The 27,040-nt window shown below is 48.2% G+C and overlaps 1 protein-coding gene across 1 annotated transcript; it reads left to right on the forward strand.

The window, feature by feature from the left end:
* The first annotated feature begins 1,002 nt into the window (after window positions 1-1,002).
* Window positions 1,003-26,759, forward strand: BORCS8 (BLOC-1 related complex subunit 8). Its single transcript, XM_086946857.1, has 4 exons — window positions 1,003-1,155; window positions 11,763-11,875; window positions 12,479-12,543; window positions 25,951-26,759. The coding sequence occupies exons 1-4, from the start codon at window positions 1,119-1,121 to the stop codon at window positions 26,060-26,062; spliced, it is 327 nt and encodes a 108-aa protein (XP_086802983.1). The 5' UTR covers window positions 1,003-1,118; the 3' UTR covers window positions 26,063-26,759.
* The last annotated feature ends 281 nt before the right edge of the window (window positions 26,760-27,040 follow it).

Raw genomic sequence — 27,040 nt, forward strand, 5'->3', positions numbered from 1 at the left:
CAGTTTACTGTTGGAGAACACTGCAAGACATCAGCTGAGATCAGTAAAAACATGATTTATAAGATAGCTAGAGGTTGTGTGGCTGTTGTCTCTAACTGTAGGCTCAAGTTGACTGTCCAAAGGTGCCTTTTTCTGCACGTGTGGTCTGAAAAAAAATAAGACTGTGTACAGCTGTGCTTTATATGGGCCAATTCTGTCGACACTGAGTACCTCCAATTCTTTAAATTGAAAGAGAGAGTACCTGCACTTTTCAGCTCGGCTGCAATTCATTTAGTTGGGACAGTAGTGGTACTTCTTGAGAGCAGACAGCTACACTGAATAGTCTGTATGTCCACTTCATGCACTGACACAGAGATGAACTACTTCAAAAGTTGAGCCCTGACAGAGTAGGGCCTGGTACATTAAGCACCAATAAAGCATCCATATGGTATACACATAAAATAGCACAAGGGTTGTAAACTAAAGCGCCGTCTTGGGTTGCAACAAAGTCCTAAAGGACATAAATATAAGCGTTGGCTGGCAAGAACGACTGCTGTGGACAGAAGTTTGCACTATTAGAGAAACCCCTCAAGAATGCCCATTTCAAGATGGCCGCCTGCCTCAGGCGGAGGCTGTCGGGACAGATTGCCGACGTGACCTGCCTGGACCGCCGCTCTCCTCGCGCCCATCTTAGAATGGGAAAGGGTGATGTAAACAACAGCGAGAAGGCGTGGATTGTGCCTCGAACGGAGCCACAACTTAAGACTGAAACATATACCCAAGCTAACACGCTACTGTTTACCAAATAAATAGTCTACATAACTAAAACATACTGGTAATTAAAATGCGTCTATCTGCCACACAGTTCTTTTTAACTAACGCATTAGTACATAGAATTACGTACCTTTTCAAAATAATACAAATAACGAGCATTTGAGGACGGTTGTTGTCTTGTCACTGACTTCTTGCAGAATTTCAACCGACACTGCTCCGTTCCAAGATGGCAGCGGCGCTGCCTCCCTCGCGCGCTGAGTGACGTGCCGTCCAGGCTGTCAGTGCTGTAGCAGCTCCCTCTCCCATCAGTGGACACTGTATCCAGTGCACAGTGTCAGCCTTTATCCCAGCACCCCGGAGCAGCCATGGAGGAGCAAGAGATGCAGCTGAAAGTGAAGAGAGGTGAGGGGGCAAGAAGTAGGAACAAATAAAGACACTTAGGGGGCGAGCAGAAAACACAGACAGGGCGGGTAGTAAACTTGTTAAAAACATGAGAGGAGGCAGCAGACCAGTTTGCTTGGAGCAAAGGACATTCGGCCTAAATGGGAGGACGGAAAGACAGGGAAAGGGATTGTAAATATAGCACAGCTGTCTGTCCAGGTGCTGGCTCGTGGGTGAGGGGGTGAAATTCCAATATGTAAGAGGGTGATCCCGATAAGTGAATGGAGGATAAAACTGTTATGAGTGTAGTGCAGTTTTATATCATTATTCAGTATCATTGAAAAGAGGGTGACAAACTCGAGATGGGGCTTGGTTGGACTATATTATATGCTCAAGTACTTTGGGCAGTGGGAGCAGAGAAAAGAGAGGTAAGTATAGCAGAGCGGCAGCAGAACTTAACAAGCAATTGCAATGCAATAGGTCTCGGGTTAATTAAGTTTGAGCTATTGGCATTGCTAAATATTGCAACACCAACTGTAATATTCCATGCAGCACAAGAGCAGTGATGAATGTGTGAACAGGTGGCCGTGTTTGCCCGTGCATGTGTGTGTGTGTGTGTGTGACACATTGTGCACGGATCCATGTGTGCGCGTTTGGATGTGTGTGTTGGCTTGAGAGCGTGTATGCCTCGTGTGTGCATGGATGCACGTGGCATATCTAAACAAACTTTTACGTGTTTCTGTGTGGCATTGAGTGTGCGTTTTTATGTAGCCGAATGGAACCATGTGCAATTGTGTGGGCTGCGTGAGTGCCTATATATGTGTGTATGCATCTGTGGGCTTATATTTGTGTTTGCTTGTGTACTTGCATGGCAATATAGAAATGTGTTATTGTGTAGGTGCTTGCATGTGTGTGCGGTCTTATATGTGCCCTGGTGCATTTGCATGTCTGTGCTTTTATGTGCGTGTGTTTCGATGTGCGTGCTTATATGTGCCCTGGTGTATTTGCGTGTCTGTGCTTTTATGTGCTTGTGTTTCGATGTGTTCATGTGTCTTCATGCTTGTATGTGCCCTGGTGTATTTGCGTGTCTGTGCTTTTATGTGCTTGTGTTTCGATGTGTTCATGTGTCTTCATGCTTATATGTGCCCTGGTGTATGTGCGTGTCTGTGTCTCTACTGGCCAGCCAAAGTGAGAACTCAGAGCACACACGCTTCCTAGGAACTCATTGCTCAACGCACACGGACCCGACCGTCACCCTTCACCGAGGCAGAGGGGCTGCCACTTACAATCCCTACCCGGCATGCTAAGACGAGGGCTGCAGGAAGCAAACCCTGCATGTTGCAGTATTTGTAGGTGGCGCGCTGGGCATTCCATCTTAGCGCGGCCCGAGATTTCTCTCATTCACCCTGCCAGGGTGAATGAATAGATGGATCATTGGCAGGCTTTAGCCCGCACCACATAGTAAGACTTTCTAGTTTATGATTTAAAACCCCAACCAGCGTCATCAAAACTCCTGTTGGTGCCTTAACGATGTTGAATACTTCACTGGCAGAATCCTCTTACTACCACACATCTCCTTTACCGACAAAGTTTAAATATGACAAAAATATCCAGGTCGATGGAATGAGTTTAATATATACATATTCGAGCTGGTCTCCCTCTGAGGAAGGTGTCCTGTCTGGAGCGGTGTTTGGCGGGCGCGGCTCGCCGTCCTCCTGCACCTCGGGCTGAAGGCGAGCAGTGAAAGGAGGCCTTACAGAAGCGACCCAGGACCCACAGACCATGATCCGGGCCGGGGCCAGCCCGGTTTACACTCGGGATGCGAGGTTGGTTAGCAGCAGGGCTTCGCACACAGCACCGCAACCAGGTCACTGCGGTCCCGCCGTATAAACACACTTTGTAAACGTGATCCTCCTGTTGAGGTAGGTTTATTTACACTGAGGCGGGATATGAAGTTTTTAAATTCAAAAGTGCTTGCATTTACATTGCGCGAACCGGACCTGATGGCATTAAAGCGTTTTCTCAGTGCCTGCCTGTTTATCAGCGCCGCGCGCCTCTCTGCAGACTCCCCCTGCATTCCAGAGAGGCGCGCAACGCGATCCGGTCAGCCCTGGAATGCTGTGGCGACAAGACCTGGCCGCGCGCACAGCGTTATCCTATGGGGAAACGCTGCGCGCGGCCAGGTCTTGTCTCACTTCGGTGTTCTCAGACTGCTGAGACGCCGACATTAGTTCACTGGCGAGAACGCGCTTTCAGCGCGTTACTAGCCGAGATCTAAAAAGCTGCAGTGAATCCTGAAGAGGGGCATTAGATGAACGTTTTTGTCAGTTCAATTCAATTCTGTCGTTATTCGATCTCAACACAAAGATCATAAAAGATACACACATTAAAAGTAATCCCATAGTTTAACAAGCATTTGCAATGCAACAGGTCTCGCATTAGGAAAGTTTGAGCTATTGGTCTTGTAAATGACAAATATTTTATTTATGTGTTGGTTTTGAAAATAGCGAAATTAATAGCTTTGTCATGGGCTGGAACGGTCAGCAGTGGCTTGTCTCCCATCCAGAGAAGCCCTGGCCTGCCCGCTGGGGCTGGACGGGGCAGCTCCAAAGCTGCTGTGCTCGTGCTGGTGTCTGTCGAGTGACATAGTGGGCGAAAAACGATGGACTGGAATGTGGCCTGCAGCGTTTGCCAGTAGCGGAGACGCTGGCATTGCACCCATCCCTGCTGTGCATGAATCTGAGCTGGAAAGAGGCCGAGGGCGCGTGTTGATGCTGTCAGTATCCTCACGTGCAGGCATAACGGAGATGAGAGGTGGCATAAGGGAAAGAGGGGCATAACGAAATGGAGGGTGCACAAAACAGGAAGGATGAGAGAAGGGCTGACTGAGACAGAGGGCAACAGAAAGAGACATGGGAGGGGAAGACACACATCTGGAAATATAAGGGGGAGGGGGTTAGAGAGATGCGTGCGAGAAAAGATGACCGGAAACAGAGGGAAAGAGGGAGGATGGTAGAAAGGAGGAGTCGAGGGAGACATGAGCGCCTGGAGAGGGGCGGCGAGGCAGACATGCACGAGGGGCAAGGGAAGAGGAGACGAGGGGTCAGAGAGAAGTTAAAAGTAAAATTAGAGATGGGGTGAGGGTGGAAAGAGAGGGCGAGGGTGGGAAGAGAGGGTGAGTGGGGGGAGGGCGAAGGAGACGCTGAGGTGAGGTGGCACAGATTGGGTGAGGAATATCAGTAGAGTCAGAGAGAAAGAGAGACAAGGAAGGACACAGTAAAGTGGTCGGACAGACCACAAAGGGGCGGAGAGATGGAAAGCGAGGAGGGGAGACATTTTTTTTCATTTTATTAAATGCATTTCTATATAGCGCGGACTTTACCCACAGGTGTCGGTGCGCATCACCGTAGAACCTAGTATGTTTCGTGAGGAGACTAGAGCGCGAGAGAGACCGATAAGGGGACACAAACTAAAGGAGACAAAAAGTAGGTGGACGGTGGAAAAGAGACATGGTTTAAGAGGGGCAAAGACAGACAGACACAGGGGATGCGGTGATGGAGACATGGAAAGGGGGCGGGTGTTTAAGGGACACAGTGCTGGAATGCGGCCTGCAGCGTTTGCCAGTAGCGGAGACGCTGGCATTGCACCCATCCCCGCTGTGCATGAATCCGAGCTGGAAAGAGGCCGAGGGTGCGTGTTGATGCTGTCAGTATCCTCACGTGCAAGCATAACGGAGATGGGAGGTGGCATAAGGGAAAGAGGAGCATACCGAAATGGAGAGCGCGCAAAACAGGAAGGATGAGAGAACGGCTGAGTGAGACAGAGGGCAACAGAAAGAGACATGGGAGGGGGAGACACATCTGGGAAGATGAGGGGAGGGGGGGTTATAGAGATGCGTGCAAGAAAAGATGACGGGAAACAGAGGGAAAGAGGGAGGATGGTAGAAAGGAGGAGTCGAGGGAGACATGAGCGCCTGGAGAGGGGCGGCGAGGCAGACATGCACGAGGGGCACGGGAAGAGGAGACGAGGGGTCAGAGAGAAGTTAAAAGTAAAATTAGAGATAGGGTGAGGGTGGGAAGAGAGGGCGAGGGTGGGAAGAGAGGGTGAGTGGGGGGAGGGCGAAGGAGACGCTGAGGTGAGGTGGCACAGATTGGGTGAGGGATATCAGTAGAGTCAGAGAGAAAGAGAGACAAGGAAGGACACAGTAAAGTGGTCGGACAGACCACAAAGGGGCGGAGAGATGGAAAGCGAGGAGGGGAGACATTTTTTTTAATTTTATTAAATGCATTTCTATATAGCGCGGACTTTACCCACAGGTGTCAGAGCGCATCACCGTAGAACCTAGTATGTTTCGTGAGGAGACTAGAGCGCGAGAGAGACCGATAAGGGGACACAAACTAAAGGAGACAAAAAGTAGGTGGACGGTGGAAGAAGAGACACGGTTTAAGAGGGGCAAAGACAGACAGACACAGGGGGATGGGGTGATGGAGACATGGAAAGGGGGCGGGTGATTTAGGGACTCAGTGCTGGAATGCGGCCTGCAGCGTTTGCCAGTAGTGGAGACGCTGGCATTGCACCCATCCCCGCTGTGCATGAATCCGAGCTGGAAAGAGGCCGAGGGCGCGTGTTGATGCTGTCAGTATCCTCAGGTGCAGACATAACGGAGATGAGAGGTGGCATAAGGGAAAGAGGGGCATACCGAAATGGAGGGCGCGCAAAACAGGAAGAATGAGAGAACGGCTGAGTGAGACAGAGGGCAACAGAAAGAGACATGGGAGGGGGAGACACATCTGGGAAGATGGGGGGAGGGGGGTTAGAGAGATGAGTGCGAGAAATGATGACGGGAAACAGAGGGAAAGCGGGAGGATGGTAGAAAGGAGGTGTCGAGGGAGACATGAGCGCCTGGAGAGGGTCGGCGAGGCAGACCTGCACGAGGGGCACGGGAAGAGGGGACGAGGGGTCAGAGAGAAGTTAAAAGTAAAATTAGAGATAGGGTGAGAGTGGAAGAGAGGGCGAGGGTGGGAAGAGAGGGTGAGTGGGGGAGGGTGAAGGAGACGCTGAGATGAGGGGGCACAGATTGAGAGAAAGAGAGACAACGAAGGACACAGAAAAGTGGCCTGGAAATGAAATTAAAAGCGGCCGGGAAATGCGCATTCCTTTCTACTGTGAAGCAGGGATGTAATTAGGGGGGAGGAGAAGTGAGGCCGAGCGGAAGGGAAGCGCTGGCTCTCGGCATTGCGTGGGTCGAGGCGCAGGTCCCTTTGAAATGAAGCTCTCGGAGGCAGGCGGGAGCAAATGGCAAGCGTGTGCATGAGCATATGCACTCGACGAAATCCGCGATGGTTTCAGACCTTGGTTTAGCCTCTATACTCTCGTCCTATTATCGCTTGCGCGATGAATAGGACGAGACCTAAAAAGGAAACATATACAAAGCGCATACACATACTAACACAAGTCATTGTCAGTAGACCTAGGAGGATGGGTAGTACCTCCCAAGAACAAACAGTAAGAGGCAGTTGTGAATAACAAGGCGGCGCAGTGCCCAAAAAAAGTGTGTCTGAGTTTAGGGCAGGCCCAAAGAGTGGTCAAGAAGAGACAAGGGACGCATAAGTTGGCAGGGCCAGGAGATGAAGTGGAAGTGGGAAATTAATTAAAAAAGAGAAGGAAAAATGTGTGGCAGCAGCAGAAGATGAGAGATGAAAAGAGGATGAGTTGTATTGGGAAGTAAAGTTCAGTCCTGTCAAGTATCACGCATCAGGCGTGATACTAACGCATTTCAGTGGGGTGATCCGCATCACAGCACTGAAATGCGAAGTCACGCATTATGTATAGCGCCTCAGCTGTCAAGACAGTTTATAACGCTCCCTAAATAAAAATGCTGAGCAACATTGCGCACGTGGTGTGCGCACCCTGCTGGCAGACTTGGGGCTCCTTCTGCTGAGAGGCTTCAGAGCTTAATGCTACAATGTAGCATGAAGCGTACGGGGACTGACATGACGTCACGTCCTGCGGCCGGAATACATTTGTGGGAGGCAGGAGTTGCAGCAAATCATCATGGCGGGGCCTGGCAGCGAAGCCTGCTCCCACCGCCGGCCGCCGCCTCCTTCCTCACCGTGTGGCTCACCTGTGTCAGTGCGAGGAGCAGGGCAGCTGTGCTGTAAATTCAACCCCGGGCCGGCGCCGCCGAAACTCACTGGCTGGAATGGAAGCACAGGACTCGGTTCTCCAGGACCCACTGAATACTCTTTGCACTGACCTGATCACCGTGAAGGCCAGCAGGTAACTCTTCGGTCTCGTGCCCCTTAAGGCCACTGTAACAAGAGTTAGCTTCCTGAAAAGTGGATTTGAATGTACCTGCTAATGCCAGTCGCCTCTTTGCATTTCGGCAAACGGGAAGCATTTTTTCGCATAAAAGCTGTGGTGAAGAATGTCTCTTGCCTCGGTGTACTTTAGGGGTCATGTTTGTGACAAGCATCTTCTGCCATTGAAATGCGGCGCTGGGGTGACATTGCCACTGGAATGCACTGGGCTGGGAGGTTTAGGGAAGAAAAATGTAATTAATTTTTGAAAAACGAGTCACAAGCCAGCCAGACACTCAAGTTTTGTGGCAGCTGAAATTCAAAGTCTGCTACATAAGTTGCAGAGAGATGGAGGAAGGGAGACACTGGGATAGTAAAGAGAGTGGAGGGAAAGAAAGGTATGGAAACAGGAAGGAGGGGGAAGAGAAGAGGAAGGAAGAAAGAGGAGAGATGGTGGTGAAAGGAAATAGGCTGAGGCAAAAAAAGAAAAGAGAGAGAAAGCGGACGTGTGATCCTAAAAGACCAGATGTAAAAATTAATATGTAGAAGAGGGGAAGAAGATGAAAAAGTTAAAAGTGAAAGAGAGGAAGGAGAGAGGCTTGATGGAAGACAGTGTTTAATTCCAGTTTTCAATCTATGACGCCAGCTCTGCCCTAACTACCAGTGTAAATGAGGTGAGGATGGAACCGCCATCCTTCCATTGTGAAATTATCTTTATTCATTTTATCATAGTGAGATTCTCAGTTATTTTATTATATTATCATAAATCGCTTTCGTTGAGCTGCTGCCTGGCTGAGATTGTTCTGTCTTAAAGGGGCTTCCTCTGACTAGAAAGCAACAGGCCTCTCCTGCACCACTTACAGGCATCACCAGTAAGCATCCCAGAATGTTCTTTCTTTGATGACATCTGCTGGGATGTTGATACCTGTGTGACATCATTCACTAGATGGCCACTTTAATTAATCGTCCCGTGCAGCACAAACGGTATGATTCAGACAACCTTATTTCACAAATGATGTAATGTCAGATATTTATATGTTTCCCTCAGCTTCGTTCCTAGGTTTTGCTCGCCAGAAAGTGTCACTCATAGTCGTTGAAATGTCACTCATATTTGCTCTGAAATTATGACAATGTCACTCATAGGAATGTGAAACCTTGGTAGCTATGAACGTTGGTTTGGCACAAACGACGGGGTGCCATATCTATAAATGTCCAGCATGAACATTGATCTTGCTCTCGTTTCAGACCTTTCTAAACCTACCCCAACTATTCTAAGTGCAGTCTTCTGATAGGTTGCCGGGTTTACCATAGATACCAATAATGTGACAACCCCCATCTTTAAAGATTTTCATTCCCTCTCGGTTGAGGCCAGAACCAATTTCAAACTAAGCCACATCACTTGCATTTTACTACGCATGCTGCTCTCAAATTTACAAGTTCCAGGTGTGACAGCCCTTTCAGTCCAGGTTCGTTCTTTGCATCCTGAATTTCCTATTCATTTTTTAGCCCAATGCAAAGTCAGGACTACAGGCCACAGGATGTAAAGAAAGAAAACATGTATTAGATGAGCTAGAACAGGGAAACCCTAAGATCACTGAAACTCTGAACCTGCCCAGCATGCTGGAAGATCCGCAGCAAAACATTCCCTGTGCTCTAAACCATCATCTCTGAAGTATGAAAGCTTCATATCAGTGCTATTCAGTTGCATCCTCTCAAAAGTGGAATTCTCATACTTTGATCCTCTGTATCTAACCCCCACTCTTCTCTTACAGAGAAACCTAAAACCTGCCATGTTCTCAATTGTTCATACTTGCTTTAATGCTAAAGCAACACAGTTGAGATCACTGCCTAAGTTTTGGGTTTGCAGCGCTATAAAAAATATAATTAAGTGTTAAAAATAAGGAAAAGGTGGTATAAAAAGACTCTTCGAATACAGTCATACCTTTCACAAAGAGTGGAAGCCTTGGAGTACTCGTGATCTTTATGTGTTGTAAAGTTTTATATTTATTTTTTCGTATCCTTGTACAATGTAGCAGCCGTAGCATACGGATCTAAACGACAATGCAACCTCTGAAAATAGCTTACTTTGTTAAAAAATAAGTGTCGGCGCTCTAGTCAGCAGCCCACCTCCGCTTGCACTGCCCATTGCCGCTGTCAATCACAGTAACAGCATTACTAATACATTACACTCCTACAAGTGTTACAATTCGCACAATTTCAGGACCCCAAAGAAAAAAACATGGCTTTTGCAGCAGGTATTAGTCATTCTTAATGTACATTGAATTAATAAACAACAGTTTTTGTGCTCATCTCTAAAAAAAAAAAAAAAAAACAGTGCTACCACAGGGCAGACATTTTTATGTACCAGTGCTGACAATTAAGTGCTGGTGCCGAGCACCGGAAACCACCCGCTCAAATTAAGCAAACAGTGGCTATCATCCCTGCCCTTAGAGCGTCTCAGTTTAATTGACGGGGTCGACAATGGTGTATGCTGGGATTACTGAATGCCATTGATAAGCGCAGGAACCTGCAAGTTTCTGCTTAGGGGGTGATAAGCTGGCGGCAGGAGAAGTATGTATTAATTTTATAGTTGTAGAGCACTCGGAATGTCAGCAGTGGTGTTAATGTCTGATGGAAAGAATGATCAGTACTTAAGAAATATGAGTAGAATATTCAACCCATTTTGATGCCTGTAGATACAGATGCACACAATAACTATATCATCTCCTGGGAGCTGAACCTCACACCTCTGAACACGCTCACTCCTGGCCTCATTGCCTCTCACACAGTAATATAGTGTCACATGTGCGAATCACGTTATTTTTGTAAAAAAACATTTTGCTTTTTGCCTACAATCAGATTCGAGGGTCATTTAAACTGAATATCTTCATTCAGTGAAACACTTGAATAAGGGATATATTTTGCTTTCCTGGCGTCTTTTTTGCCACATGATGTAATATAGAATTTGAAGCATGAAATAGAATGAATTTGAGGTGGAGGTTTGTTCTCTCTTTTAATAGGTGATTTAACCAACCAAGCCATCGTATGGCATTGTAAGGTGACCAGCCACAGACCACTGCTGCAAACACTCAGGCCCTGAGCTATCTGTTTGAGCTTGGAGCATGTAACCTGCAAGTGACAAAGGCCTCTATTCAGCCTTCAGCGTAGGCACCGCTTCCCTCCGATCCTAATCCCTGCCCAGACCTAAATCCTTCCAAGGACATTGGCAGAAATGAGCTTCGAGAACGGGGGCTGCCAATGCGGGATGAGAGACTGGCGAGTCTCCCAGCAGAGTAGTGCCGGTGCTGCCTGGTGGCGGCTGTACCTGGCATAGGCCCTCGTTCACGCACCACACTGTGGGCGTGGATCACATCTGGTGGGTCCCAACACGATAGTGACCCCATTAAATGCCTTCGCAAAGAAGAGCAGTCACCCCAAACTAATAGAAAACCGTGGGCATTTTCCTACCCCCCTCTCATTTTCTTAGTTCTCATTCACGCCATACTCGCGCCTCTACATGTGAACATCTCTGTCTTTGTGTTAACCAAATAAATCATGTGTGTTAGTTATAGTATTGGTGGCATGCCTGTATGGCCAAAAGGTTGCGCCTGCCCCCGCACAGCACCATCCGTGTGCTCGTCACCATGGTGGAGGAGAAGTCAGTGTTTTCTCTGCTAAATCCAAATGAGAAAACTGTCCAAATAGTGGGACCTGCACTCTCCTGTGAAGCAAAACAGTACAGCTCAGTCCTCTTCGATTAAATGGCTCGGCCTGTCGTTCATACCCAAATGGAAGAGTGTGTCTCCTTCCCAGGTGTCTTAGAGGTAATTTAACTGGTCTCATCTAGCCAAATGATTGGACTTGTTCACATGGGCTGGTACTTTGGCCTTCCCCATACAGACAAATGATGACGGCTTGTCATGTCGCCCAAGTGCTAATAATACATCCAGTTCCCGTCCCTTATTGCTACATAGTGAGGCTCGCTCATCGATTATATTTATAATATGCATATTACAGGCGAGGGGCTTTCCAATTGGGACGTGAAACAGGATGGTCCATCTATGTGACAAGCAACTAAGTTGACCATAGCAACAGTTTGAGTGGGATGTGGTACAAATCATATTGTCATACAATCACTGGCTTTGCAGTTTCTATGCTTCAATTATTTTTTTCTTTACTTCTGTGATCTAACTCTTCCGGAACTGCCACTTTTAGTGTGCTTGACTTTCTTTCCCTAATCTATTGTTCTTGTAACTGTTACTGATTGATGGTTTTCTTGGTAGAGTTTGCGGAACGCACTTTGCTTCATACCTCTGTCTTCAAATTTAGTTACAGATAAATTCACTGAGAGCATGTACGTGTTGGCAAATGAGCCATCGGTCGCCTTGTACCGCCTCCAGGAGCATGTCCGCAGATCCCTCCCAGAGCTAGCACAGCACAAGGTAAGTGCACTTTGGTATCCGTGTGTTACATCTTGGATTTAGGTCAAATGCTTCTGCCTATGGATAACCTGATTGACGAAAACATAGTCTAGAATCCTGATTGACTAAAGCATTATTCTGCTCTACTATTCACTTGCTCCCCTCCCAGTTCGCTATGTTCCAATCATTATCTTACCCTTGTTGTCCCTTCGATTGTAACCTTCTTGTTTGATGTGCATATTTGATTTTTTGGGTTGTTATCCCTTTGATGATTGTGCTGCAACTTTTACCTTCCTCTCCCTCAAATTGTACAGCGCTCTGAAATCCTTCGGGATCATGTTCGCGCTATATAAAACTTTATAAATGAAATGAAATGGACAGGGTTCTTGATTGCACAATGTTTTTCATTGACAAAGACACGATCATGGTTTTTAATTGGCCAAAACATTTACATTTTGCCTAAATAGAGGTCATGTTGACACCTATAGGGTACCTGATCACCACAGCAAGATACACGTGGCCATGTTTTAGAGGGTAGATATAAAGTTCCCCCTTCATTTAGGTGTTCAAGTCGTAAAGGCAGGTCATATTCCCGTGTATTTCTGATCTCTTGTCTCTCCGCAGGCCGATATGCAGAGCTGGGAGGAGCAGACCCAGGGAGCCATCTACTCGGTGGAGTACGCCTGCAGGTACAACTAATGACAAGGAAGGGATTTGCATGGTCCTTTGTTTTTTATGTCTCGCCATCTTAGAGGCTTACTGTGGACCCTACCAAAACCTACAGTGGGTGTAGAGCCAGACCACTGCTTACAATTGGTTGGGTTTCTTGTCTGTATCAATTAATTGCTTCTTAATCAACGGCTTTCCTTCCTCTACTCGTGGTTGTCCCTCCCCTGGGACCGAGCTTCTTTACCATCGTTTTGGTTTGGATGACTTGCATCTTTCCACTCTTCACTTTCAGGGAGCTGCTGTGTCGTATTACTTTGGTTTCAGTCCTCCAGGACAGTGCATGTGTTGTCTTGTTCTGTCCCTGGTGTGCTGCTTCTCCTCTCAAATGACCAATCCCACCAAATCCACGTTACTCTCGCCTCCCGCTCGTCCATTGCTTATCTCAACTCGGCTAGTTAATGTTTGTTTGTTCGTTGGGTTTCCTTTCTCCCCTGCCTCAAAGTCCTCCGTTGCTCCACACCTATTCCCGGTTGCTACCCCGCTCCCGCCACCTGCCCCTATGTTGCTCCCTCCTCCATCAATCCCATCACACACCCTTTAAAAAGAATGAGGGGTTGGGGTTCCAATTTTTTGGGGAGAGCCCTACAGCTGCCATTTGCTTTTAGTCTGCTTGGTTAAAAAAATAAATAGTAGTTGCATCATCCTATTTAAAAGTGCATGCATGGTGAGGCATGCTGGACCGCCACAGAGGGGCTTTTTTTGTTTTGTTGCGGTTGTTTCACAGCATCAGCTCTCAAAAGGCCAACAGGTTGAAAAGGCAAGATGTTTTGGCTTTGGCAATGCTAGTAGTATATTTTTATCTTTTTAAACAATGGTGCTACTTTCTTTTTGTGACAGTTGTATTCATTGAAAATATTGCTGAGATTGTGTGTTGTTGTTGATCATTTCTTTCAAAAAGTGCTTGCTGTGAAAACCGCCTCTCACTCTCCCCAAATAATTGACACAGATAATAAAACTCACTTGCAGCACGGCACTTGTATTACAACATACTCTATTGCTGCATATGGCTTTCATTCTGACCCAGGCATTGCCCAATTAAGCATCTCCCTAATGTCCCACAGTCGTGTTTCTTGTAGGCCTCTGTTGCTCTGCACTTAACTCCTGAACAGTGTTTGTTACCTGCAATGTTGAAATATTATCAAACTGTTCTGATGAGAATGGTATATTTTTTTTAAAGCAGAGGTGAGAAGGTAACAGGGAGTGGAGAAGCACATGGATAAGCAAGAGGAACACAGACCACAGTAGGGTTGTGGGAGAGGATCATACGAGGGAGACAGAGGGGAAACCCATGCAATCTCGTAGGCTGCTTAGACAAAAAGGAAAATGTCGCACCTGAAAAAGAGCAGTGGAAGGACAAGAATGGGTGCATGCTCCAGGGGCGGAACAAACAGACGAAGAGACAGGAAAGCCCACTCAGCTAACGAATAAGATGCAAGCAAACAGGAGTGACAGTGAAGCCAACCAGTGGTAAGCAGTGAGCAGACTATATGCTGCCAATACGTGTAGCCGCAGACAGTGCATGCAGTGTCTTAGGAAAGACCTAAAAATAAGGAAGAATGCAAAGGTACTCTGGCATGGAGATAGCAGGAGGCCATCTGCGATGTGTAAGCGGTAACCGGGTAGGCTGATGAAATAATTAGCAGTTGCCTCATCAGATTCCACCCCTCCAAGTTAGGACGTGTTTCACATTTAAGAGCCCTTTTATATCCCCTTATTTCATTGAAGAAAGCTCCCCGTTTCCTTCGGCTACACTAAAAAAGAAAAGAACCATGAATGCCCTGCTTATTAGGTGTCTCAGTTTCCCCCTAAAACATTCAAATTATATTACAGTGTTATTTTTTATTTTTTATTTTTATTGAAATAAAACAAGCAAGGCAAACGCAATATACATAGCGCTTCGTTCAAATGAGGTCCGGTATACAGCATATCAAATAATGAGCAATCATTGTAGGGAAGGAGGAACACAGGGCAGAGACAGATAGCAAACAAAAGTAGAAACAGTGAATGTGGCGTCAGGGGGAAAGTGGGATATCGATGTCATCCATTGCGGGTGGTGTACATAGGTCACCTCGAAACCTGTTCCATTGTCCCCAGATTTTCCCCCATTTCCGGGGGCGACCCCAGGCCAGATACACCGTTTTTCCCAAAACATGCACCAATCCATGTTTTCCTTCCACATCTCAACAGTAGGCGGTTTTTGGGACCCCCACAGTTGTGCAATATCATGTTTAGCAATCAAGGCCCCCAGGGTCGCCCACTGGGTTTGGGCCACGTTATAATCTGTGGGTTCCCAAACATTTAGCAAACAGCGTCTGGCCTCCGGTAGGAGGGGGACACCCGTAACTTCTTCCATAACATCGTATACCCCATTCCAATAAGCCATCACTTCAGGACATTCCCAAATAATATGTAGAAACGTCCCCACCAGACCACACCCCCGCTTGCACAAGCCCTCATCAGAGAAGCCCATGTGGACCAGACGAGGGCCAGTAACGTATACCCTATGAAGGATCTTGAGCTGAACCAGCCGAAGTCTTGCTGGGATCGCAACCTCCTTGGGCGAGGAGATTGCCGATTGCCAGTCCTCATCATCTAATTCAAGACCGTCCCGGACCCATAGATCACGCAAAGGTAACAGGAGGTCCGATCTGTCCTTGATCAACTTTTTATATGCTAGGGAAATTGTACTGTCCGGAACATGGCCATCTAGCAATCTATCTTCAAGCGGGGAAGACTCAGGTATCGCCTCCCCCACCGAGAAGACAGACAACAAAGCATGGCGGACTTGAACATAGCGAAAATATTCAGAGTTCCCCAATTCGAACTCATTCTGCAATGTATCAAATTACTTTACTTGTCCTTTGACCCATAGATCTCCCACCTTGCTAATGCAAATGAGGTCCCATCTATCAAACCGTTTTGTCTTCCACAGAGTACCAAGCCTGGCTGAGTCAAAAAGTGGGGGTCGCTATAGTCAGGCGGTCCTTCCAGCCCATAGAGCAGAGGTCTTCAAACTTTTTGATGCCGAGACCCCCTTGTAAAACCTTTTTAGGGGTAAGGACCCCTTCTGACAAAAGTTTCTAAAAACTGGTACTCCTCATCATCATCTTTTGACAACCATAAATGCGCCTGTTAGACCTCATCACATCCATCCATCATTCATCCACCCACACTTTCACACATCAATCCATCCTTTCATCCTTCCATCCATCCATCCATCCACCCTTTCATCTTTCCATCCACCCATCATTTATCCCCCCACCTTTTCACACATCCATCCATGTATCATTCATCCATGCAATCTTTTATCCATCCATACATCCATTCTTCATCCACCCACCCTTTCATCCATCCATCCATCCACCCATCATTCATCCCCCCACCTTTTCACACATCCATCCATGCATCATTCATCCATGCAACCTTTTATCCATCCATACATCCATCCATCCTTCATCCGTCCACCCTTTCATCCTTCCTTCCATCCATCGACCCTTTCATCCATCCATCCTTCACCCATCCAACCTTTCATCCTTACATCCATACATCCATCCTTCATCCATCCACCCTTTCATCCTTCCATCCATACATCCATCCTTTACCCATCCACCCTTCCATCCATCCACCCATCATTCATCCACCCACCTTTTCACACATCCATCCATCATTCATCCATGCAACCTTTTATCCATACGCACATCCATCCACCCATTCATCCTCCCATCCATACATCGATCCATCATCCATCCACCCACTCACCCACCCTTTCATCCATCCACCCATCATTCATCCCCCCACCTTTTCACACATCCATCCATGCATCATTCATCCATGCAACCTTTTATCCATCCATACATCCATCATCCGTCCACACTTTCATCCTTCCTTCCATCCACCCTTTCATCCATCCATCCGTCCACCCTTTCATCCTTACATCCATACATCTATCCTTCCTCCATCTATCCTTCACCCATCCAATCTTTCATCCTTACATCCATACATCCATCCATCCAACCTTTCATCCATACAACCATCCTTTACCCATCCACCCTTCCATCCACCCATCATTCATCCACCCACCTTTTCACACATCCATCCATCATTCATCCATGCAACCTTTTATCCATACATACATCCATCCACCCATTCATCCTCCCATCCATACATCGATCCATCATCCATCCACCCTTTCATCTATCCACCAACCCACCCTTTCATCCATCCATCCACCCATCATTCATCCCCCCACCTTTTCACACATCCATCCATGCATCATTCATCCATGCAATCTTTTATCCATCCATACATCCATCGTTCATCCATCCACCCTTTCACCCATCATTCATCCACCCATCTTTTCACACATCCATCCATCATTCATCCATGCAACCTTTTATCCATACATCCTTCATCCAGCTACCCTTTCATCCTGCCTTCCATCCACCCTTTCATCCATCCACCCTTTCATCCATCCACCCTTTCATCCATCCACCCTTTCATCCATCCACCCTTTCATCATTCATCCACCCACCTTTTCACACATCCATCCATCCTTCATCCTTACATCCATCCATCCACCCATCATTCATTCACCCACCTTTTCTGTGCCTTTCTCATGGGGGATGGGGGGGGGGGGGGGGGGTCCAGTATCTCTCTGGGTGCTTTTCCTCTTTCCCGATCATGGGAGGGCATCTCTGTGCCTCCCTGCTGGGGGCGGGGGATGTGTCACGGGACCCACAGCTCCAGGCCAATATCCATTGACCTCAAAGGGCAGGCTACACTACAGCCTGCTCCCCAGCCCCCCTCCCCCACTTCCCCCAGCTCGAAACGGCTTCAGGGACACACACAGCCACACCCGAGTACTTGACAAGTCTTTTACTTGTTAATGAGGCATCGAAGTTTTTCACACCTCGGTGTGAATTAGGCCTCGCCATGAGCACCCTCATCAGCCCAAGCCAGGGACAGAATCTGTGACCCCCTTCAAAGGTCTCCACGACCCCCCTGGGGGTCGCGCCCCACAGATTGAAGACCTCTGCCATAGAGGCAGTTGCATCATGCCATATACGAACCTCCGTCCTAGTAGGCCCGGACAATGACCTGATTACTGATTTCGAGTACAGTGCCCTATAGTAACTGCCCCCCGGCAACAACCATTTGTCCATAGCAAACACGGGGTTCAGTTCAGGTCCATACATACCATGATTAATGGCCCCCAACTGAGACGCCCAATAATATCGCTTGATGTCCGGGAGGGCGATACCCTCATCGTACCACGGGAGTGTTAGTTTGGACAGTGCGATGCGAGGTCTACCATCCCATATCAATTTCCTCTGGAGACCCTCGATGCTTCGAAAATAACTGGCAGGGACTATATTGAGGGTGTTTTGGAGGGCATATAAAAAAAAGGCGAAGACATCATCTTAAAAAGGGCTGTGCGTCCCAACGGCGAGAGTGGAAGCCTACGCCATCCCGCGACATCCTGTCACAATCGAGTTAACGGCGGGAGAAGATTAAGCTCATACCGGGCTACCCAGTCCATGGAGACCCAAATACCTAGATACTTAAATCCCGATTGTGTCACCTGTAAGGGTCAATTACGTGGGGGGAGGGGGCATCGCCGGAAAGGACATATAAATAGGATTTTGCCCAGTTGATAATTAAACCTGAGTTTCTACCGAAGGAGGCCAGGACATCACAGAAAACCATAAACGACTTCCTGGGCGAGGTGAGATATAGCAATATATCGTCAGCGTAGAGCAAGATGCGGTCTTCGTAATCATTGGACCACCGAATACCCCTTATCGAGGGCTCCCAGCTGACCCAGGCAGCGATTGGCTCCAGGGCCAGGGCAAACAGGAGCGGTGACAGGGGGCACCCTTGACGGGTACCACGCCCAAGACTAAACGGCACAGAAACTCGACCATTGACTACAATCTGAGCAAGTGGGTCTTCATAAAGAAGCCGGACCCAACCGATAAAGCTGGGACCGAAACCAAATTTAGTTAATGCAGCCCACAAATAAGGCCACTCAATGGTATCAAAGGCCATCGTGGCATCCAAGGCCGCCAAGATGGCCGGTTCACGCAACGTCCCAGCCCTCGCGAGAACTCCATGTAGACGCCTAAGATTCAACGCAGTGTTACGATGGGGAATAAAACCGGACTGATCTGGATGGACCAGGTCACTAATGACAGTGATCAAGCGATTGGCCAGCACCTTTGCAAGAATCTTAGGCTCAGCGTTCAAAAGAGATATAGGATGATACGACCCACACTTTTCCCTTGGTTTCCCTTCTTTGTGTATAACAACAATCGTCGCAAGTCGCTGGTAACGGGGGAGAGAACCACACTCACGAGACTCCAAGAACATATTTATCAAATAGGGGGCTATCTTATCGGGTCGCAACTTGTATAGCTCTATCAGCAGTCCATTAGGACCCAAGGCCTTACCGGACCGCAGGGAGCGGATCGCAAGGGCAACCTCATTGGCGGTTAACACGCTGTCCATTCGCTCTCTATCCACGTCCGAGAGACTCGGCAATGCAATGTCACGCAGCAACAAATGAGTCCTCTACCGGCCTATCCAACACGGGGGAGTATACCGCTCGAAAGTGATCAGCAAAGCACTCAACTATCTCTACTGGGTCCGAGACCCGCATACCATTCACTCTCTCAATCTCAGGCACGACCCGACTAGCCCTGTCCTTCTTGTCCAACCATGCTATCAATTTACCTGCCTTGTCTCCCATGTCATATAGCCGACCCTGTTGCTCTCGACTCATGGCCTTAGCAGCATCTGTAACTAGAGCCCTATATTCCAACTGTTTCCATCTTAACATGTTTGTCTTCGCATGGGTTACCTCTTGTTCCAGGTCTAACTCAAGGTCCGCTATTTAAGTTTCGACATTGACCACCGCCTCATTGTTCAGTTTTTTTACGCCAGCAATCAAAGACAGAGCTTGACCCCTGAGAACTGTTTTAAAGGCCTCCCAAAGCGACACTGCCGACGAGACTGAGCCCTCATTTTCCGAAAAATATAGATAAAGTGACTTTATCAAGTTGTTACGAGTTTTAGGATTACGAAAATACCAAGGGTTAATCGGGGCCACCCGTCCCTCGGTCCCCGACGACAATTCAATTCGGAGCCACAGAGGAGAGTGATCAGAAATTCCCCGGGCCATATGTTTAACCTCAGCGACAGATGCCGCCTGTGCAGCAGGCACCAGTACATAATCAATCCTCAAAAGGCTACTGTGGGCACCAGAGTGGAACGTGTATTGCCGCTGGGCGGGATGTAACAGTCTCCAGCAATCCACAAGACCTAATGTATCAATGAGACCACAAAGCCAGTTCTGTGCCCCCTTAAGGTCCCTAGGTGGATGTCTATCAAAAAATACCAGACACAACCGCATTAAAATCACCACCTAATATCAACGATCCTTCGGGGAGAGCCAGGAGAATCTGCCCCAGATCTGCGAAGGTAGGGGACTGCAGACCAGGAGGGACATATACGGATACCAGGGACAGGGTCCTACCCTCCCAACGACCAGTAATGACAACATAGCGCCCTCTATCATTGAGAACCGTTGCGTCTACCTCCAACGGAAGAGAATTCTTAATAAGAATACCCACCCCTCGGGAACCTGAGGAAAACCCTGCATGAGCAGCCAAACGATACCCCTTCCTATTCAAAGCATAGCATGTATTTCCTATCAAGTGAGTTTCCTGTAGTAGAACCACATCAGGGGAAAGACGTTTTAACTGCTGCAGTACCACCCCACACTTTATCCTATTCCCCCAGCCCATTCACATTCCAGCTCAGAAGTCTCAACCCCCTACCCCCCATCCCACACAAGAAGGAAATTCCAACCCCAAGAGGAACCCAGCGCTCTAATCAGAAAGTCTCGCAAAAAACGAAACTGAAAAAACAACACAACCCCCCTCCTCCCCACCAAACAACCCGTTACAACACCCCCCACCCTGCACCCCTGCATAAGACTAGAAAGCCACCCCAACTTGCAGTGTGCCTGTCGCCCCAACATCTAAACTAATCTACAGAAAGTCAAGCAGATGAGGAAAAAGACCCCCAATAGCCCGCAACCCTCCGAGATGCCTCATAGCATCACATTACACAGTTAATGCGCCACTGTTCGAAGCTTCCAGAGTACCCCAGGAACCAGTCAATGATAAAGCTTATTCCTGGTCCATCGATCCGCCCTCTGCGCCACCACTTTGCCCGTCCTGCGGATGATGGGCCGGAAGAGTATCAAGCCAGTCGGACACTACGTCTGGCCTATCGAAAAAATAAGCCCGCTCTGCATGTTCAATACGCAGCTTGGCAGGAAAAAGCAAGGCGTATTTGAGACCCATCTCTCGGAGTCTCCTTTTCACCCCAAGAAAACCAAGTCTCTGCTTCTGCACGGCTTGGGTAAAGTCTGGATAAAAACTGATGGTAGTGTTCTCAAACTTTATGGGACGCCCTGTTTGCGAAGCCTGCAGGATAGCATCTCTATTATAGGCCGCGGCGGGGCACCCGTCTTGGGTTGTCCACCCAGAACTCTGTGAGCTCGTTCCACAGTGAAGAATTTGCTCAGTCCCTTGGGTGCAAGGTGATTCGTGATCAGGTTCTCCACAAAAAGATCAGTTGCTGCATCCTCCGCCTTTTCCGGAACTCCTTTAATACGGACGTTATTCCGCCTAGACCTTCCTTCAAACCCCTCCAGCCGACGTGCGAGAAAGTCATTAGAAGCCCTTAAGTTGCGAACCTCCGTCTGTATCACAACGACATCGTCCGTCAGGCTGGTAGTCTTAATATCCAGCGATTTAACCTTTTAGTTGGTTTTCACTAGGTCCGTGCGGATCAAATTCACATCAATCGCCACAGTGTCAAGTTTGTGGGAAAGAGTTTCCATTTGTCCCCCGAGGGACGATCTGATCCCATCAATGGCGGCCATGACGTCTTGTAGGGTAGGCTCCGTCTCCGAGGTCAGCGGATCTTTCACTCCTTCCAGCGACCTGCCCAGTCCACTGGGCGACACCTTAGCCTGGGCATAGCGGTCCATGATGTTAGTTTGGGTATAGCTGCCCCGTCGAGTAGCCTTCAATCTCTGCTTGTCTACCTCCGGCTTCCCCGCCATCGTGAAGACAGTGAAAATTAATCCGAAACTGGGGCGGGGGGGATAAAAGCGCGATCAAAAGGCTGCGTGGAAGGCCATGCCCGGCAACGGTCGACCTTGGTAGAAAGATGGAGATCTCCGAGGTCCCTCAAGCAACAGTACAGAGTCCGCAGCGTTTGGTCTGCCCAACAGACGAAAACGAAAGTGAAAGTAGGCCAGACCGGTCGTCTCTGCTGCCTCAGGCCTATGTTGTTCAACTACAACTCAGGCACCATGCCAACTCCACAGCCGGGCATCACGGAGGCGCAGGCCGCGATCTTCAAACCGTCATAACTCCGGCGCCCGGGGTCCGATCTGAATTCTGGTTGCAGTATTCGTCTCACCAGTGGTTCATCTTCACGGAGACGTATATGAAAATCAGGATAAGCTACAGGATATATGCAGGAGGTTGCGAGGGTCTCGGGAACCCTGTACTCACGCGGCCATCTTGGTTGCGTGCGAAGATCCTCCTCCAATTATATTACAGTGTTAATTTATTTATTGAATATACTTTTACTGATGTTTCATGGAGCCTAAATGACCGCTAATATTAAGTTAATTTCTCAATTATATTCATATAGGTTTGGACAACAGGTTCAAGTCCTTTCCAAGGCCACACATAATGCCTAATGCCCCATTCTTGCTGTCCTAATGACAGGTAGCTAAATCAGCGCCAGTTGGGCTGACATCACTCCTGCCAGGCAAGGACTTGCTTTCCTAAAGTCAGGGGCCTTGGGGTGATAGATTTAAATACAGTTGATTTACACACAATTATAAGTGCTTTGATCAGGACTTATTTTTTGATCATGAGCTAATGTTGAGAGCACAGAGAGCGGAAACATACGGCCTCGTTTATATGTTGGCTGTATGTATACTTTGTTGCAACGGCATTAAGGTCCGCCCAACCAATTTAAATGCGGCATAAAATCAGTTTGGCTATGGCGGTGATTACTCTGTCAGTGGCATAGCCAAACCTCTCCGACATTCCTTCAGAGAAATGGCTACATGTCTGCCTGCGCAGTCAGGATGGATAGATATATAACAATTTTTTACTTCCTGTCACAGTGGAGGGACAGTAAAAACCAAATAATGCTCCCCTAACATGAACGATGACTCCAGTGATACGGGCAACATGACTTGTTTTCAGGTTTTATTTTTGAAAGAAAACAATACTGTTTGGTGCAGGATTGCGTCATGCTGATGCAGCCGTGCACCAAACAGCAGATTGCATTGACTGGAAACGACGTGACGGCTGTTCCTGCCAATGCTTTATAAATAACGGCCTGCTTGGTGGTCATTTACAAATTCAGAGGTCGGGTCCTCCGTCAGGGCAAAGGAGGTATTCACTCCTTCGCTCTGATGGTGCAGTGCCCCAACCGCCAACATATACATGAGGGCCACAGTCAGGATTTCTGAAGCCGAAAAGAAACCTTGCAGCCATGCCCTCCATCAGCTAGAGGCAGCCAATTTCTGGCGGGCTTAGATACTTGTGATTCCACTTTTAGCCACTCAGTGTGCCCATCAGCATTCAACATTGTGACTTAAAATAAAAGCCAGCCCCATTGGCTACTCTCTTTCCGTGTTCATGAGCATTGCAAGATTTAAAAGGAATGAGCCTGAGGATTGGTGAGGTAGTTTTCCATTTTTTCTGCAATGCTAGCACACTGTTTGTAAAAAAAAAAAAAACAACAACAATCTCTTCCAGAGTTTGGGAACAACTTGAGAGAGAAAAAATAAATATGTTGGGGAGTTATTATAGATCCCTGGGCAGCATTAGAGACACCAGTGTTTGCTTTGCCCAAGGGTGGGGATGCAATTAATAGTTACTACACCTGTCTTGTCACAGTTGTGGGTAATGCTTGCACCACTCGCTCTCTCCTTGTCCAGAGCGAGAGGGGGCATTACAAATTAGCCCAGGGATTGGAGGGGTTTGAAAGAACTACGGCACCGAACACTGGGGTAATGTATTTTAAATCTCTCCATGCTTGTGAACAGTGGGAGACATTGAAAGAATTAGCAAAGCCAATAGAAGTGTCTGGCACTTTATGTTGGGAGTCCAGCCTTTAGGCGTTGTGAATGTTGCAGGCTGGGGGCACCGTGAGGGTCTGCAGAGGGATGGCAGAGCTGCAGGCAGGGAGGGTGCGGAGTGTTGTGGGGGGGGGGTGGCAGGATAGAGCACTTGAGGTGCAGGGGCACAGAGAGGGAAGGCATGGGGCGAGGCGGCTGCAGGGGGGTCAGGGGCAAGAAAAGGCTACAAAGAGGGGCGGCAGGAAGGCGGGCAAACAAAGTCTGTAGCGGGGTGAACGAACACACGTAGATGGCTATTTGGGGCAGGGCAGTACAAGGGGGCTGCAGAGCGAACAAAGGAACCCATGGGGAAGGTAGGAGATGGTGGCCTAAAAATGCATGCAAGGGGGCAGGGGACACAAAATGGAGGTAGTCGGGGGAGCAAAGAGAGGATACAGCGGAGAAAGAGGTAAATCAGGGGGATGGGACACAAAGAGAAGTTGCAGTGGCGCCTAGCACACCTAGAGGGGATGTAGGGGCAAGCATGGCAGCGCGGAGGGCCTCCGGGGTGAAGAAGGGTGCCACATAGAGGGCCTGCAAGAAGAAAGGGTATACGGGGAGGGGAGCTCACTAATAGGCTGCTGGGCCAGGGGGCACATAGAAGACATGTAAGGGAGGCAAAGGCACAGAGGGGCAGAGACTAGATACAAAGTGAGGTGGAGGGAAGAAGCAGGACAGCACTGGCAGTCACGGCGTGTATTCGGGCTGCAGGGAGGAGGAGAAGCCCACCGAAGGCAGGTGAGATGGAGCAAAGCAGCACACATTGGCTGCAGGTAGGGTGGGGGTGCAAAGGTGCTGCAGAGGGTCTGGGAGCACCAAGAGGGGATGCAGAGGAGGTGATGGACACACACAGGAGCTGCAGGTGGGGTGTAGGCCGATACAGGGGCTCCAGGGCAGACATAACTGCACGCAGAGTGACTGCACAGACGAGGACTGGCGACACACAGGATCTTCTTCTGACTGAGGGGCTGCACGAGTGAGGCCAGGGCAGCAGAGAGATGCGCTGCACAGGGTGGGGAGACAGCGAGTCATCAGTGGTGGGCAGGAGGGCCCATAGACTGATTTCAAGGAGGTGGGAGCTCATGTACCGGCACACCTACAGTCGTATCCCAAGACACCCACCATCATAGGTTTTATACAACGACCAGCACACCCACCATCATACGTAAACACGAGCAACATCATGCACCAAGTCACCCATCATGATAGGTAAACCCAAGGACCACCCTGACAACTCCACACATGCAGCCACATGCACTAACAAATCCCACCTCATGTATTAAAACAGAAGTCCAGCACGGAGCTAACATTAGGCCAAAGGCTGTGAGCAGCGCCAAATAGGTGCATACAGCACACCTTAAAAAACGCAGAAAAAACGCAGTTAAAGGTTAGTTATAGTTCTGACACACAAAGAAGAAAAACAGTGAAATTCAAGTTATGGTAGGCAATGCACACCATGTTGGCAAGCGCGCTCATTAGACCACTTTGCCAGTGGCATAGGAAGAAGAAGCTGCCAACGAAGAACAAACATTGTGGGTGGGGTGAGTTGTGGTGTGCGTTGCACGCCACAAACGTCAATTCGTAGGGCTTTTTTGGTTTGAGTTTGCTGAACCATAAGTAACTGTTAACTGTGTTTTTCAGTATAAACATATAAATATATATATATATTGATCTAGAGGCTATAAGCAGATGCACAGAGCGTAACATGCTATTTGTAACCTTTTCCTAGCCTGAGGAAGGGTCATGACGAAAGCGAGGCGAAACATCGATTGAGTTGTCATGCCCCTTCCATGCCTCAGTGAAGTTCCAGCGTACGATTCTGGTCCTGAAGATGCAGCTCTACTGTGGCATAAGCATGGAATTTGACCTTTGCACTGTAGTAACACGTCAGAAGCTTTTTTAAATAATACACTTGTTCAAAATAACATGTTTAATTACGCCACAATTATTTTTACTGCTGTGGCACATGAGGAGAAATCATTTGCAAAAGAAGGCCTTTAAGAGAGGCTGTTTTTAGACTTCTTGGTCAGTGGCAGGATAAAGTAACTCAGGTCTCTGATGCTGAAGGTTAGAGGGAAAATGTGTACTTCTTTTGTTCTCTCTGTGATGCGTGTCGCATCTGACTCAGACTCTTTCTTCGTTGCAGCGCCATCCGCAGCATGACCTACAGCGGTGCGTACTTCCGGAGCATCGAGGGTCTCCTCAAGCAAGCCATAAGCCTCAAGGACCGTATGGGTTCAACACCCGGCCACAGGTAGACCAGGTGGAACTCACCTGTCGCCTGTAAGAGCGAAGGCGTTGGTTATGGCGGACTGCATATAAATGCCTGTAACCTCATGAGTGTGTAATGCACAATGAAAGGCTTTCCTTTAATTCTCAGTGGTGACTTGATCTGAGAAGGGAGCGTGAAGATCTGAAGAACAGACAAGTTGTTTATCATCCGTCTATGGGTAGTAACAAAAACCCACCCCTTTGTATGTGAATATTCCCAGTGTTTTTACCTCAAAAAGAGTCGGGTTCAAACATCCCTGTGCTGTCATGCTGTTGCAAGCTTTATATATTTTTCATTTCCATGGACTATGCGCTTACTGTCTGGTTGCTTAACAAAAAGCATAGCATGACAGAGAAAGAACTGCGCTCAGCTGGCCCACACAGTGGGAGTAACTGTTTGCAAGTGTAGGTAACCTGTTCAACGTTCAGCATGAGTAATAAACAGCAAGGACTTGGTAGACTGGAGTCCGATCTGCTACACTTCCTAAAAGTGCCATTTCTGCACAACGCGACCTGGTCTTCGGCTATTGGGTGACCGTGTTGACCTCGAGGGTAGGTTTTATTCTAGCTTAGCACACTGAAGTGTATAAAGCTGTATAACTGTATTTGTCACTGTTTACTTTGCATTGATAACTCAGGCGCCTGTTGATTTTATGACTTTAACCAATAAACGTGGGGATTTTAGTCTGTTTCTAAAGCTGTTGATGTGAGGCTGACCGATTGTGAACATAGAGCCAAGAAGCCCAGGACAGCTACGCTTGCATTGTACAAGCTGGTTTGTAAACTTGATGACCACCTACTTAACATTTTTCCACACTCCATGCGGTGGGGCTCCCCGGCGGCCTGGCATCTAGCGTTCTGGGTCCAGAGACCTAGCTATCTTTAGTGCAGCCGGTGCAGTGGCACTGGGGGCTGAGGACATGGGGAACCCACTGCATCCGGGCAATGTCTGTCTTTTATTACCC

This window comes from Lissotriton vulgaris, chromosome 12, assembly GCF_964263255.1.
Source record: "Lissotriton vulgaris chromosome 12, aLisVul1.2, whole genome shotgun sequence".
Lineage (NCBI taxonomy): Eukaryota > Metazoa > Chordata > Amphibia > Caudata > Salamandridae > Lissotriton > Lissotriton vulgaris.

Coding starts and splice junctions, on each gene's coding strand:
- BORCS8 (XM_086946857.1), top strand. CDS start 1,119: ATGGAGGAGCAAGAGATGCAGCTGAAAGTGAAGAGAG. Junction 1,156..11,762: donor GCAGCTGAAAGTGAAGAGAG/GTGAGGGGGCAA, acceptor CTTCAAATTTAG/TTACAGATAAATTCACTGAG. Junction 12,544..25,950: donor TCGGTGGAGTACGCCTGCAG/GTACAACTAATG, acceptor TCTTCGTTGCAG/CGCCATCCGCAGCATGACCT.